The 16,396-nt window shown below is 40.8% G+C and overlaps 1 protein-coding gene across 1 annotated transcript in view; it reads left to right on the top strand.

The window, feature by feature from the left end:
- Positions 1 to 4,716: 4,716 nt before the first annotated feature.
- Positions 4,717 to 16,396, top strand: part of LOC133399397 (adhesion G-protein coupled receptor D2-like) — a gene marked incomplete at its 5' end in the record, with an annotated part of 35,103 nt that continues 23,423 nt past the window's right edge. The window contains 11 exon segments of the mRNA XM_061670976.1: positions 4,717 to 4,839; positions 6,173 to 6,267; positions 6,873 to 7,160; positions 8,271 to 8,370; positions 11,861 to 11,995; positions 12,361 to 12,467; positions 14,293 to 14,400; positions 14,483 to 14,538; positions 14,716 to 14,842; positions 14,981 to 15,084; positions 15,439 to 15,541. Coding sequence (XP_061526960.1) covers positions 4,717 to 4,839; positions 6,173 to 6,267; positions 6,873 to 7,160; positions 8,271 to 8,370; positions 11,861 to 11,995; positions 12,361 to 12,467; positions 14,293 to 14,400; positions 14,483 to 14,538; positions 14,716 to 14,842; positions 14,981 to 15,084; positions 15,439 to 15,541 — 1,346 coding nt within the window.

Genomic DNA, 16,396 nt, shown 5'->3' on the forward strand with positions numbered 1-16,396 from the left:
GGCCAGAAAAATATGCCACAAGAGGGTTTCTTTTGGAATTACTTGAGGATTATCAAAATATGACAAATTAAGATAAACAGTCAAATGGATGTGAAAGTGAATGTTTATTGTCCCTCACTGAATGTGCCTCGAGCGAGGTCTACAGTGACCTTCCAAATATCCAAATACAGTGGATGTACTGTTAATAAATGACAAAACACTTCATTAGGCTATACATGATCAGGATTTTTGGGGCGATCACCGATCACTGATTTTAAATAAACCGATCACCGATCAGATCACAAGATGTAGCAATACATTTCTTTAAATAACTTGTTTATTTCCTATCAAGATTGTGTAAAGTTTAATGACTATCAACAAAAGTATTCTCAAGTGTTTTTGTCACTGTTTCACAATCTTTGTACTGCCCCAAACTAACAGAGATGCAGTGAAATGCCAATGACCCCTAGAGGGCATTCAAACACTGGCCTGACATAAATTCAAAGTTCAGTCAGGTCACACCAAAACGAAGTGAGATAGAAATAATGCGTGCCACAGTTTACTCTAATAAAATTAATTAATTGTAATTAAATTGCTTTTCAAAAACTGGCAATTGCTGCAAATGTGGGGCAGATATACTGCCTCAAACATTCATATAACCCCATAAAATTAACATCACACTAGTGCAAATTAAAGGGTGAGGCTGACGCCTGATGACCAAATGTCTGTGAAGAAACTTATCGAAAGACTGCATTCTCTGAGGTGGCTATTAAATGTGAATGCAGTGTCGCTCATATAAACTGGTATTGCACAGTTACTGTATGTGTGCCCTGGGACGAGGTAGCATTGATGAAAGTATGCAAGCAAACATTGAAATGTGGGGTTCCCCACAATATTAAATGGAAAGTCAGCCAGCATGATGAACTCCGTAAGATTCCGTGTGCCAACTCTCACTTTGTCGCAATCCTAGCTATGCAGACGGGTTCTGTCGTTTGTGTTGGCCTACGTTTTGCTGTTCACTTGTCTTTTTCCACGCTGCATTTCTTCAACGCGTCATACTCCTCCTTGCGAGACTTGTCGTCTTGAAGCATTTTCTAGAGGCTCCCCCTTAGGTATTAGCCGAAGTAAGACAGAATATACGTGCATGAATGAGAGGGGTGGTGGGGGAAGACTGAGGCTACAGGGAGAAGAGATAGCAAGGGTGGATGACTTTAATACATGGGGTCAACCGTCCAGAGCAATGGTGAGTGTGGTCAGGAAGTGAAGAAACGGGTCCAAGCAGATTGGAAAGGGTGGAGGAAGATGTCAGGTGTGTTATGTGACAGAAGAGTCTCTGCTAGGATGAAGGGCAAAGTTTATAAAACAGTGGTGAGGCCAGCCATGATGTACGGATTAGAGACAGTGGCACTGAAGAGACAACAGGAAGCAAAGCTGGAGGTGGCAGAAATGAAGATGTTGAGGATCGCTCTCGGAGTGACCAGGTTGGATAAAATTAGAAATGAACTCATCAGAGGGACAGTCAAGGTTCAATGTTTTGGAGATAAAGTTAGAGAGAGCAGACTTTGATGGTTTGGACACTTCCAGAGGAGAAATAGTGCGTATATTGGTAGAAGGATGATGAGGATGGAGCTACCAGGCAAGAAAGCTAGAGGAAGACCAAAGAGAACGTTGATGGATGTTGTGAGGGAAGACATGAGGGCAGTGGGTGTTCAAGAGGAGGATGCAGGAGATAGGCTTACACGGAAAAGGATGACGGGCTGTGGCGACCCCTAAAGGGACAAGCCGAGAGGAAAAGAAGAAGAAAGAAGAAGTTCAGCACTATGGCTTTGCAGAATGGTGGATCTGTATGCTTTTTGTGCTGGAACAGTTTTGCTCTGCAACAGGGGAGTTTGAAATACTCCCTCTGCTTATTATTTAAGTTCTGAATTATTTCGGGCGGCATGGTGGACGACTGGTTAGCATATCCGCCTCACAGTTTAGAGTACCGCCTGTGTTAAGTTTGCAAGTTCTCCTCGTGCCTGCGTGGGTTTTCTCCGGATACTCTGGTTTCCTCCCACATCCCAAAAACATGCAGGGTAGGTTAATTTAAGACTCTAAATTGTCCGTAGGTATGAATTTGAGTGTGAATTGTTGATTGTTTATATGTGCCCTGCGATTGGCTGGTGACCAGTTTAGGTTGTACCCCGCCTCTCGCCCGAAGATAGCTGGGATAGGCTCAAGCACGCCCGCGACCCTCGTGAGAATAAGCAGAACGGAAGATGAATGAATGAATGAATTATTCTGATGTTTATTGAAAATGCAGCCAGACAGAAAAGGGTTTTAGGGGACGGACAGAGGGACAGAGTGGACAAGGGGAATTGGGGTGCGAACCACAGCAGAACAATAGTTAGTCTAAATACATAACCTGTGTTGTTATTAGTGGTCCCAGCACAAGCAATTAAAGCCTACAGCGTGTCGATCAAACTTATTAGTGAATGAACACCATTTCACATGTTAGTCAACTGGTGTACGGAATTGCTGAGCTGGCGCATTGTGGAAGGGTGGGCGTGTCCCCCTCCATCCGCAAGTGGGGGCCAAGCCAGCGAGCCCATCCTGCAGGGGACCCAGCCAGGGGGACGCCACCCACGCTGCAGGACCCATAACGGTTCCCAGCCCAACCGAAGCGTCCTGACCAGTCCCAAAGGAAGGGGGACGGGAACCGGACCACCGCACCCCACGCCCAATCTCCCCCCATCCTCCACCCAGCGTGCCCCATCGCCGGAGAGCATGGGGGGCCCCAGCCACCAACAGGGCCCAACCCAGGAGCCAGTCACCACCCAAAAACGGTCATAGCCCGACAAAAGCGAGGCCGTGTTAAGCACTCGTCGTGAGCAAGGACAGGCGAGGGCACCAAGAGAGGGGAGAGGAAGGTGGGGCCCCAAGGGGGGGAGAGGAGGGCAGAGACCCCATCTCTCCACGGCCCGACAACCGAAGGCAGGGGGCGTAGGCCACAGGAGTCAAGCCAAGAGAAATATGAATACCCACCACCCACCCTATTACTATGGTTACCAGGTCCCAGACTGGCAACCATTCACCCTGTACTGTGATCGTGTTTGGTGGGGTGTCGTGCCTCGATATCGCACCTACTTTCATTTTTATTCATGAAGAATGCGGTGGTGCTGGCCCCATCTGGATTGGCTAATGTGCATCGGCAGAACTTCGGCCGAGCAAATGCATGCTTGGAGAACTATTGTGATGTGATTATGCCGACATTACCCATTTGTTGTCTTAATTAAGGAGTCGCTACAATTCAATAAATAACATACATACTGTAAATAGTATATTTTGATGAAAATAAAATGATTTCCAGACTTTTTTACCACACCAATCACAAACACTATTAGATTTGTGACTGGATGATCGAGGATGCAGTGTAACAGATTTCCGCCTACGCTGTGGTGCAGAAAACCTCCAGCTTACAGCAATGTACTATGCACGCTGTTTGTAAATGATTGCCACGCAGCGCGAATAGAAGAACAACAGATCCTTCCATTTGTCCATACCAAGACCGTTCGCAAACTGAAAATAATACATAATTAGAGGTAATTTTTCTACAGAAACTTTGTACGTAACACGATTTGTTCGTAAACAGTCGTACGCAACCCGAGGTTCCACTGTATTTGAATGAAGACCTGTAAATATAAAACAATCAAATGAAAAACATTAAGTCGTACAGTATATCAGTACCATCATGAACCAAGGACACACTGTAAATATTTTACCACTGTCTGCATCCCACCCATAATGAAATCACGACCCACTTTTGGTCCCGACCCACCATTTGAGAATTTCTGATTTAGAGCGTGTCTGGCTGCTAAATTAATGGCAAATACACAAAATGTAATATCAATATGTCACCAAATCATGAATATATATATATATATATATATATATATATATATGCACACGCCCACACACACGCAGAGACACACATGCACACACACCTACGATTGAATTGAGGTTTTCAGACGAGAAAATTATTAAGAATGTTTGCATGTGGCGGGAGGATGGCCGACTGGTTAGCATATCAGACTCATAGTTCTGAGAACCAGGGTTCAAATCCCGGCCTCGCCTGTGTGGAGTTTGCATGTTCTCCCCGTGACTGCGTGGGTGTTCGCCGGTTTCCTACCACATCCCAAAAACATGCATGGTAGGTTAATTGAAGACTCTAAATTGCCCGTAGGTGTAAATGTGAGTGTGAATGGTTGTTTGTTTATATGTCCCCTGCGATTGGCTGGCAACCAGGGTGTACCCTGCCTCACACCCGAAGATAGGCTCCAGCACGCCCGCGACCCTTGTGAGGAAAAGCGGTACAGAAAATGTATGGATGTATAGATGATTGCATGTAGAATATTACGCTATTCCTTAACAAATCTAAAAACCAACATTATTGATTTATTAAGGATTGTTGTTTTGTTAACAGACTAATTACAAGGTACTCTATGCTTGACGTTCGTACAGTCCTTAGTAAATCCTGCTCATGAGTAGTCCACTGGTTTTCAAGCTGCTGCATTATTGCAAGGTAAAATTAATGTTTGGTTTTATGTTTGTTGCTGTGTGGAGATTAATTTATTTCTTCTGAACACTGACAATGTTTTTTTCCTTAGATTTGAACACATTTGTTTGGAAACGCTTTTTTTTTTTTTTTTCCTTTTCTGCCTGACTGCGCTAATTGGCACTTGTGTGATGTGTGAGCAGCAAAGCACCAGCAAATGGTGATGCAAGGCTGCAGAACGCTGCAGATCCAGTCAGCTCAACATCCAGTAATGAGTCTGTTTGACTGCTCTGAGCCACTGCCATTTATCTGCATGAGCAGCAGAGGTATGTCTTATTTTAACATGTTATTGCAATTTCAGAAGTTAATATGGATGGTAAACCATAAACCATTTTATCAACAGATAGTCCAAAATGTTTCTTTGGATTACAATGCAACCTTGATCTCCTAGCCAAGACTAGTGATGGTTGAGAGCGTTTAACCTTTAGAGGTTAATTTTTCACATGCCTTTTTGTGTCCTTGAGCATTCTTAATAAAACTTAAATCTAACTTTACAACCTATTGTGAATATTTATGAGCGATTAGAACTATCCAGTTGCCAAAAGTAGGTAAAATGCCTACAATTAGGCTTGATCACTGAAGACTTAAATAGATAAAGATGGCAAAAAAATGTTTTTAATATACATTATCCATTCTAACTCAGGCATCCATAGGCCCAAATAAATAATCGAAGACAATGGGATAATGTTTTTTTTTTTTTTTAATAAATAAAAGAAACACACTATGTAATGACATAGAAGTGGTTAGGTTAGCTAAGGCTACTGTACATTAACACTATGCTCCCGGCGGCCACGGCGGCCCCGTTTGTCTGAAATGTAGTGCACCTTGGGATTATGGAGATATTTTTCTCTGTATTCAAGTCTTGCTAAGAATAATCTATGTCTATCACAGGACACATGACGGGCCATGGGAGGACAGGTCTGCTGTCCCAAAGGCTCAAAGCCTTGCTACATTTTGGCCCAAGTTAACCACAGATCCCAGTAAATTGGGTGCCTCTTGTTTGTGCCTCTTGTTTCTAATGTTCTGTCAAGGCTCTCTGTGGATAAAACATGGACACTGGGTAGCTTTGGACGTGTTTTCTTTTTTTGCCCTAGGAGAGATAAATGAACCTCCCCTATCTGGCCTGGCTCCAGACTTGGCGTCAGTATGGGGAAGCGCATCCGGTTTCTAAGCCACATCGTGACTGCCATGGCAAATATTTTGAGAGTTCAAACATCATACCGGGCATCCCATCATGTTTGCATTCTCCCACGTTGTGCTCTACCATCCCGTTTTGACCATGGTGGCCTGCAATGGGGTTACCGTGGCGACCAGGAACATAGTGTAAACATAACTTAAGGTTGTTGAAAGACACTACTTGCACATAAAAAACAAAACTGTATTTTGAAGTGGGTAAAGGGATAAATTACGGCATAGCAAGCTACTGAAATACGTATTTTACGGTATTTGTATGTTATTCGTACTTTATGCTATTTAATTTTTTATTATTTTTTTATTTTCTCCACTAATGTGGAAATACAAAATAAAATGCATTCTTTACACAACACACCACTGCATTGACACCATGTTGTTTTAATTGCCTTTTGTTTTTTTACCCAGAACGTTACTTGAAGATGAAACAAATGAGTGAATCCCAAAGCTCTCAACCCACTGCCTTCATGAATCATCTGATGAAGCTTTCCAATATCAGCCAGGTAGACCTCATACATCATACATTTTTACCTATACATTGTCATCCTTCTCTTTTTCCTTCCATGAGCTGATGTTTACTGACTGTTCTTAAGAGTTCCACACAAGACTACATCAGCCTGCTGAAAAATGGCCTTTGGTTGCTGTGCTATTGCTGTCACCATGATAAGTTGAAAAGTTTAGAGTTGTGTGAACTATTATGTACCTTTAACACATAAACGCTGACATCAAACCAGTGTTGCGTAGTCAGATTATAACAAAATTATATCATTCTTGCCACTAGCAAAGTTTAGTTTATTTGCATCTATTCTATTCTAATCTTATTACATGTACAGCAATAGCACATACTAAATCCTGTACATTTGCTTCTCTTGATCTATATGCTATACCTACACTAATTACTACTCATAATAAACAAAAAAATTGCTTGTGAATATTAACATCCTGCGTCAACAGAATTTGAAACTTACTTTTAGAAGTTAGTGTAAAACGAGCATACCTGGCTGATTGCAGCCTATCATGTTATCAGACAATTACCGCAGATCTTACTTTAATGTGCTGTTATTGAAATTGTTATGGAAGAATATAGCAGGCCTGTCTCTACGCTCAGGCAGTACTAGGGCAGCAGTCATTATGGCTGAGCAGCCTGGCCGAAGCTTCCGCCCTGCTGGACATGTCTGTCCAGGCTCTGCAGGACACAAGGCAGGAGGGACTGCAGCCAACAGACATGGTTTCCCTCATCCAGTTGCTGTCTCTGGCTGCTGATGTTCCCCCACAGCTTTCTGATTCCACCAACCACACCAAGGAGCGCGTCGAGGAGCTAAGCAAGCACTTCATCAGTGTGGCCGACAGCGTCATCAGCCAGGACAATGCCTTCAAGTGGCAGGCCATCAAAGAGGTAGCATACACTGCTTTGCACCTTCTTATCTCCTCTTTGCCTTGCTGCACTTTTGGCTCTGCTTTGTCCGATTTTATGTGGTAATTCATTTCGAGCTGCTGCCACTGTCACCATTCATTGACGTGGCAAACAAAAAAAACATTAGTCGGGGGGAAACTACACAGCCTTACAATTGGAGAATAAATAAATAAAACACCTTTTTTAGTGGGCTTGGACCAACGAGATATTATCATGAAATAACTGCATTTGCGAAGTCATCATTTCCATATTACTATACTGTAGGGAGGTTGGATTTGAACCTGGGTCCAAGTCGTACACCGTGCTGTCCTATTATTATTATTTTTTTTAAATATTATTATTATTATTTATTTATTGATTGATTGATTCATGTTCACAGAAGGCTGAATGGCATCTTTTTTTATGCCCCTGTTCCACTCCTGCTAGTGATGTGGTTGTGGATCCATATGGAGGCAACTCATGGCAAGTGTTGTGTTTGTATTACACTCGCCTCCTTTCCCGCGGCCTCTCAACACTCCAAGGCCATCTCAGTTCAGATTCAATGGATGAGCATCTGACAAACTGTTGCCATGCTCTTCATCTAACCGCCTGCTTGCCACAGTGCCCCTGCTTGTACCCAAGGCTCAGCTCTCAGGAACATTGTGTTTAGAATGAGTGGTTTCAAAACTGACAATGGAAAAATCCACGATTACCGATGCATTATAGGCTTATCCAGTGGACTCTGTAAGTGTTATTCAGCCAAATTGTATTTAGGCTCTGGAAACAGTAAACAGTGCTCAAAACATTTTGGTTTGGGATGAAGTACTTGGTTAAAAATATTGTGAAACATCTTTTAATCATTGCATTAATAAATAATGGGCTCAGCCAATCAGTTCACTTTGATTATTAATTATTAAACTTGTAGGATGTCATTCTTAGAATACTAGAAGCTTTTATAAGCTGAGCCCAACTTCACATACTGTTCCATAATCATTTCCTGTAATTGTCTGGTGTCACCATATTTTGTCTATCTGCATGCTTTAGTGAAGCACGGTAGAGCTTAGTATAGCAGGGAGGATGGTTGGTAATGTACCACTGTTGCATGTGTTACAGGTGGTGAATGGTCCCATGGATGTGGTGAAGAGTATTGATCGGATGGTGACTAACTTGATGGCAGAGAGAGATCACCTGACATTTCATAGCCCCAACATCAGTGAGTGTCACACACTAACTTTGATTGAGTCGCCATTTTAGGACTGTGGACTTGCTTGGCTAAAATTTATGAAAGACTCGACTTGACTTTAACTTGGTATTCATGAGACTCGACTTGACTTAAACTTAAAACATTTGCCTTGTCAAGTCTTTTTGTTGTTTACGGTTGAAAATAAGCATTTTCAACAGAGTGTGCTATTAGGTTTTTTTTTTAAAGAAAATTATATTTTGCGCAAGCTAAAAACAACAACACAATTTCACTTTCTGTTCCAACCATCCGCCCTGTCCCACACATACAGGCTCTCCACTCTCGCTCACTCCTTCTACCTGCAGCTTTCTTATTTATTCACAGATCAGGACTCAGACTATATCATTTGACGGTTTTACAGGCCATCAGAATTTAAGGAACTCTTAACACCATTTTACATAACACATAACTATATTTAGAGTCATGAACGGTTTTAAAGATCTATTCTTAGCGTCAACAACGTAAAATGTAAAAGCTACTTGTCATAAAAAAAGCTCATTAGCTTACACGTTCATCCATCCATTCATTTTCCGTACCGCCTTACCCTCACAAGGGTCGCGGGCATGCTGGAGTCTATCCCAGCCTATCTTCGGGCGAGAAGCGTCCACCGTGCCGCAAGCTTACACTTAATTTTTGTTATGTAATATTATGTAGCCGGCACGGTGGACGACTGGTTAGCACATCTGCCTCACAGTTCTGGGGACCGGGCTTCAAATCCCGGCCCCGGCTGTGTGGAGTTTGCATGTTCTCCCCGTGCCTGGGTAGATTTTCTCCGGGTACTCCAGTTTCCTCCCACACCCCAAAAACATGCGTGGTAGGTTGATTGACGACTCTAAATTTGCCGTAGGTGTGAATGTGTGTGCAAATGGTTGTTTGTTTATATGTGCCCTGCAACCAGTTCAGGGTGTACCCTGCCTCTCGCCCGAAGATAGCTGGATAAACACTGCATAAACATATGGCAATTATTCCAGGCTCCTTGGACATGGTGGCATGATGTTAAATATTGGTGCCCCAATAATAGCTTCCCCTGCGTGGTACCCTTGGAGTGCCCGATCTCGTCCGCTCTCGGAAGCTAAGCAGGGTCGGTCGTGGTTAGTACTTGGATGGGAATGGGAAACACCCTAGGAATACCAAGTGCTGGGGTTGGGCAGTGGGCACCTGCTCCTGTACAAACCTACAGATTACAGAAACTGCAATTGCAGCCTATGTCTGCCTCATGGCACTGAGGGTCGCGGGAGTGCTGGAGCCTATCCCAGCTATCTTCAGGCAGGAGGCGGGGTACACCCTGAACTGGTTGCCAGCAAATCGCAGGGCACACATAAACAAACAACCATTTGCACTCACATTCACACCTACGGGCAATTTAGAGTCTTCAATCAACTTCTCATGCATGTTTTTGGGATGTGGGAGGAAACCAGAGAGCCCGGAGAAAGCCCACGCAGCCATGGGGAGAACATGCAAACTCCACACGGGCGGGCCGGGGATTGAACCCCGGTCCTCAGAACTGTGAGGCAGACGCTCTAACCAGTCGTCCACCGTGCCGCTGCAATGATTCTTGTCTTGTAAATATAGAATATTTACTTATCTTAACCCTATGAAATGAAGACAAAAATATTACATTTAGTGATTAATCAAAGCTTTTTCAGCAGAGCATGTTCTCCATCTTTGTGTGTTCAGGCACGACTGCATTGTTCTGGAGTGGGTTACTCCTCGGGTTTTATGCGGATGCATTGACATTCATGTCACATGAACATCCACAAAATTCTAACCCAATTATATGCAACTACAAATGTATGCTGTAAGCTTTTGTTTCTGCTTAATTGCATTCTTTCACCCTTGATTTTCTTTTTTATGGAATGGCAAACCTAGATTTCTACAAGGAAAATATCTTGTTGCATTTTTGCACCCCCACAGAAATATGCATGTTGTCATAGTAACATAATTCCTACAAAGGTTAATCAGTCTCGATTTTTACTTTCAGTGAAATCAGGTTGAATTATATTCATTTCAGATAATACTGATACCTTGATATATTATTTTTAAGATACAGTATAAATCAAGAGTTTGGACACCCTTGTCCCTGTGCAATTTAAGGGACGGTGTGTCCAAACCTTTGATGGGTATTGTTTTATTTCATTATACAACATGCTCTACATTAGTGAGGATAAGCGGTAAAGAAAATGGATGGATTATCAGTACTTTTTTCCTGATGGCTAGATAAATCGCATGAATCTATAGCCTTAACATGAGGTGTGGTAGACTTATTTGAGTTGAACTAAAAGGAGACATGCATTTTTTCAGAGGTGGCAAAACTACCCATAATTTTGCATGTATAATACGCTCTCGAGTATAATACACACCCCCAAAAATCAGGAAAACCCTTCTACCTATGTATAATATGCAGCAATACTGCTATCCTGGCTCAAAACATGAAATATTATCCGTATTTTATACGGTTTTAAAATTAATATTCTGCTCTATGTGCATGCACTGCGTGTTGCTTTCTCACCATGCATTTCTACTCAAGTTCTTACATTAGCAAAGAACAAAAACAGTGATCGACTGGAATGTATAAAATTTCAATAGTACTGTAGCGTCTTCTAAAGATCACAGGAGAGGTTAGTCCATTAATCTCTGTCTGTTAATTATAAAACAACAAAACACGACTATTGTAGGCCGTAGCTGATGCCAGAGCAACCAAGGCACGAACAAAACACGACCGGTACGGAAAATGATTGAATGAATGCTTGATAGCTTGGCACAATGAAGAAAAAAAAACTGTGCACAAAATAGTTTCCCTCTTTTATTAACTTACATCGTGCTTGTACTCAGGATCAGAATGTTGTTGTTTAAATTCTAAATCAGCCAATGATAATTGAAAAAAATAAACCTTACTTGTAGAGGCTTTTTTTAGATGAGGCAAAAAATTTGGGAATGCCATAAGATGGTGGTTTTTAGGCTGGCACAAGACAACACGCCATAATTCATTGGTGTAGCCGACGACATTAAACAGTTCTTTTAAATAAGACCAATGATGGGGAATATCTTGTTTCTCCAAATCTGTTGCCATCGTCATCATTGCCCCCTGGTTCATGTTCCTCATGTCACTGCTGCCCCTGTTTTTTCCACCTCATAAGATCCCAAGATCTCTATCAATCAAGATCTCCACCGTAGTTAACTTAACCTCTCTCTATTTTCATCTTTTTTAAATTGTGTCATCTGTCTCACAGGTTGAAAAATGTAACACACCTATTTTGACAACATAAGGAGTAGAAAGTACAGATATCTGTTTTCAAATGTATGGTGTAAAAGTAAAAAGTCTTCAGAAAAAAATAACACTCAACTAAAGTACAGGTACCTGAGAAATCTACTTAACTACAAGTTTAACAAAGTATTTTTCCAAATATATCATTTTTAAGAAATGACCCACCTTAAATGTGCTTTACTCTCTTGTTATTTACAGAAGTAGCAGTGCAGCAGCAAATGCTTCAAGAATCATCAAAGGGGACAACTTTCTGTGGGCCTGAAACTGAGAAACATTCCAACTCAGACTGTATTTCAGTCCCACATCAAAAGATCCAGGATCTCCTTAAAAAAGGTAGACTGAACACTCCTAGTGCCAATAATGTTCTTACTTACTTGCTTACATTCTTAAATCAATTGCATATTCAAACTTAAAGTATTTGTCACAAACGCAGTCACGTCATTTTGTTTATGGAGGAGACAAATTCAGTCATACAGGTGAATACATCGACGATGAACAGACTTGAGAATGCGTAGTATGCATTTTTTTTCCTTCCAAGGTCTTGCAATAAAGGGCAGATGGAGGCACGTTGTTGGATTTTGCAACAACTATTCATCTTAAACAATAAACGATCCTGAATTAACACTTGCTCAGTATTGTTTCATTTACTGATCTGGTGAAAGCTGGGGACACCTTTTTAAAATGTGCTTAATGTACAGGATTCTATAAGCTGACCCTGGTCAACACGTGGTATGGTTCTCTGCGGCCTCTTTTCAATCCTGAAGGAAACATCAGCATGGTCCCTACTGTCACAGATGGCAGCCAAAACTATTGTACATGACAAAAATAGTTTTCTCTTCTTAGGCCTGGTGCACACATAAGGATTTTTATAATCTTAGAAGGTTATTTATTTGTGGCAGACTCCACACATGAAAATAAAAAATCTGATATTTAACAATTTTGGTCGTATTGTGTGTGGTGTGCTCTGATAAGCTCCAGACAAGAATATCACACACAGAAAGATTATGTTCCACCGCTGATTTTTGGTGAGTCAGGATTCTTCTTCATTGGCTACATTCCATTCCATGTCACAATTCACGGCGTCGGGACTCGGAAGAAGTGGGCTTTTCCCCACACACATGAAGACTTTTGGTCATAAATATTAGAGGCTTTCATCATGTAAGATTGTCGGCCCTGACCTGTTTCAGACACTAAAATCATGACGAATCCACTTTTAACACATATTAGACCTAAGGACAATCTTATAGGATAACCTCAAGGATTTAAGATTGTCTGGCATTTGACGTGCTTGGTCGGGAACGGGCAAAATTGGCACAAAAGAGACCGATTGTCTTTATGTGTGTACCGGGCCTTAGTTAATCCTCTTTTGAGCCCTCAACATTGCAGTTTTACTTGCAATTTTAAGATATATTTATTGGAAATAATCTTAATGTTTAAATCTGAAAGCTTTTATCTCCAAATCTAGACATCACATCAAATTATGATTTACTTTAATTGTTTTGTTTCATATCAGGTCCAGTAACATTGCAACACAGTTTTATGCAGAATCCTCAACACCTTTTATCGATATACTTTACATCTGCTTTTTTAGGGCTTACTAACAAGAGTTTAGGACCACACTACAAGGCCCATTAGATGTCCACGTGAGCAAATACTCTGACGACAGGGACTAGAAATTGCTAAATGGGTCATTTTCATACAATTTGATCAATAACAGTAAAGACACTTGTAAACAATAATGAATAATCTAATTTAACAATTTGTTCATGCCGTCTTGGTTTTTTGGGGTAAATGTCTACCATGCTGAAACAGCCACGCTTAAAGTCCTATATTCAAAAAGTTATTAATCATTTAAAAATTTGAGGCATTCATAATAAAGGTAATCCTTAGTTACAGAGCAAAATGTAGTAGCCCATTGAAAAACCTTCCTTTTTATACAGTAAACACAAAAGTGCATTACGCTAAGGATAAACAGCTTCATGTGTGGCCCTTCAAACTCTGTGGAAACAAGTGTGTAAATGATCCTAGCTAAGCCCATTACACTTTTATCTTTATGAAATTGTATTTCAAATGGCCGCTTCATCCTGCCACTTCAGCTCAAAGAACCCTCTGGTGTATTGCAACAACATAAAGAGGCTCTTTTGTTTGAGTGACAAAGGACTGTTTGTAAAAGAAAGAAAGGAACTCTGAAGACACGAAGATGCATTTGTGTTAGTTTTCATGGAAACATTTGAAAAATCCTATACTGTATATTCAAAAATGTAATTAACATTTTCAGAAAAGATGTTGCAAATCATGAAGCTTCATTTCGGAGACCTACCGGTAAGAACATTTTGGCATTAAAACTTTTTTTTTTTATTCTTAGAAACAATTACGACCTTTTGATGTACAACAACTGCCAAAAACTCAGTAAAATTAATACATTTTCAAAAGGAAATTCAGTGGGCCATGTCTTTACCGTTATTGATCAAATTATATGAAAAGGACCCATATCCTATATTCATTTGTATGAGTATACACAGTATATATTTTCAATGTAAATATAGTATTCGTCAGTGATTTAATTTCTTTATTTGAAGGTGTAAGCCTCGCCACCGTGTTGATTGTTGTAAAATCAATGTGTGCAATTTAGGTATCTGGGTACTATCCTGGGGTCCACTGTCATATCCACCACAGTGCTGGGAGACAACCAGCCCGTCAGTACAGCGGTCCACTTTCAGCTCCGTCACAAAGTGCAGGTGAGAAACACAATATAGTATTCACAATTATTCTTTCAATGCATTTATCACATTTATCATATTGGCTCTATGTATCTCATAGAATCCTGCTGGGGCTGTATATGATCCAGTGTGTGCCTTTTGGGATTTTAATCTGACGTAAGAACATTTTGGGACAAAATAATTTGGAATTTTAGATGCCTTTTGAATACCAAAGTTATCTTACTGAAAGATAAAAACAATGGCAATGCCCCCTAACAGTTTAAGATATGAAGATATTTCCATTCTTCCCATTCCTGTATGGGTTTAGATAAATAGATATCTGTATCTATCTAGTCCAGAGGCTGGCGGATGGTGCAATACCAAAGTGTGCGAGGTCATTTCCAAACAATATGGCTACACTGTGTGCTACTGCAATCACACCACCAATTTTGCATTGCTACTACAGGTCTACGAAGCCCAGGTAACATTCACTCAGTGTTTATCCAGGATTTTTGCTGTTTGCTGCTATTTACAACTCATGGGTTTATTATGTACTGTATGCAGGGGCTGGGGGGGTAGTGTATGTATGTGTGTGTGCGCATGTATATGTGCGTTTTAGCCAAGCCCAGAAAACAAAAAAGCTTTGCAGGTGCTGACGTTCATTGGCTGTGGAGTGTCTCTGTGTGGCCTCGTCTTCACCTTCATCCTCTTCATTGCTGTGGGGTGAGTCACAAATAATCACAGTGCACACCATTTAAAGTGCAGAGAGTGAAAAGCATTTTAAAAAAAAACTACCAGATTCACATCAGGAAAAAAACATATAGACATAGGTTTGTTGAACAGTGTCAGAGAATTTTATTTTGAGATACTGAACATTCCCAATGGATGTTCAGTTAGATCTTTGATAAAAACATAATATTGTACTTATATTCTCAAAATTATAAACATTAAATAGCTTTTAAATAATGCAGTTTCATGTCATCTATTTGTTACATTTGGTCAACTTACTCTATGCATATTTCACGTGTATGATGTTTTTGTATGCACTGATATTCATTTGTGTTTGCCTTTATATAGGGTTCCTAAATCGGACCGCACAACTGTCCATAAGAACCTGATTGTTGCTCTCAGCATGGCTGAGCTACTGTTAATGTGCAGTGACTGGGCGTCTGCCAATGGGGTGAGAATCCATGCTGATTCTTTCACAAAAAGCGATGCAAGTAGCACAACGTTGACACCAGCTGAAAAATACTTGGTGTTGGTTGAAAAAGAAGTCAGCATACACAAAGGAAAAAAAAACACAAAGAAGATGAAAATCACAGTGGTTACAAATGAGTTTAAACAGATGAACTAAGTAGTCTCAGACTGATCGCACAAATGACACACGAATGGGTCAAATACAAGGCTGTGCGATAATCTAATTGCCAGAAGCTACCAGGTAAAAAAATTGACAGAGGCGAATGGAGAATAAAACTGTCAAACCCAACAGAACATGAACCTAAAACTAAATATAAAGCAGCAAAAACAAAGTGTGTGATCAACATATTTGTAATAGCGGTTCCATGAATTGCAGCTACTAGATTTGGTTCGATTCATTTTAAACGAGACATTATGACATTTGTTTTCACAATTTACGACAGTTCCCAGGTGTCTTGATAACATGTCTGTGACATTTTTTCATCAAAATATCAAATATCAATATCAAACATCAGCTACTTTACACGCATATTTTTAGGCCTAGCTGAAATTATCCTATTTAGAAGAGGTGGTTCTGTCTCATGGTGAGCATTGCTCACCATACCCTCTACTGTGAGGGCAGTATCAAGTAGGGCTTCTGTTACCATGACGACAGGAGCAAGCGGTTGTGATGAGGCAAACACAGAGTGTGAAGAAAAACGTAAGCACCCATAAAGGCATTGGTTGTTTTTTCACTTGGGGTAAAAGCACTTGGTCACCAATCTGGGGAATTAAACTTAATCAGTTAGTGCTGCTCAGGCTGAGGCGAGGCATGCTCTGACATCGCGAGACACAACGA

Source organism: Phycodurus eques, chromosome 2 (genome assembly GCF_024500275.1).
Source record: "Phycodurus eques isolate BA_2022a chromosome 2, UOR_Pequ_1.1, whole genome shotgun sequence".
In the NCBI taxonomy this organism is placed as follows: domain Eukaryota; kingdom Metazoa; phylum Chordata; class Actinopteri; order Syngnathiformes; family Syngnathidae; genus Phycodurus; species Phycodurus eques.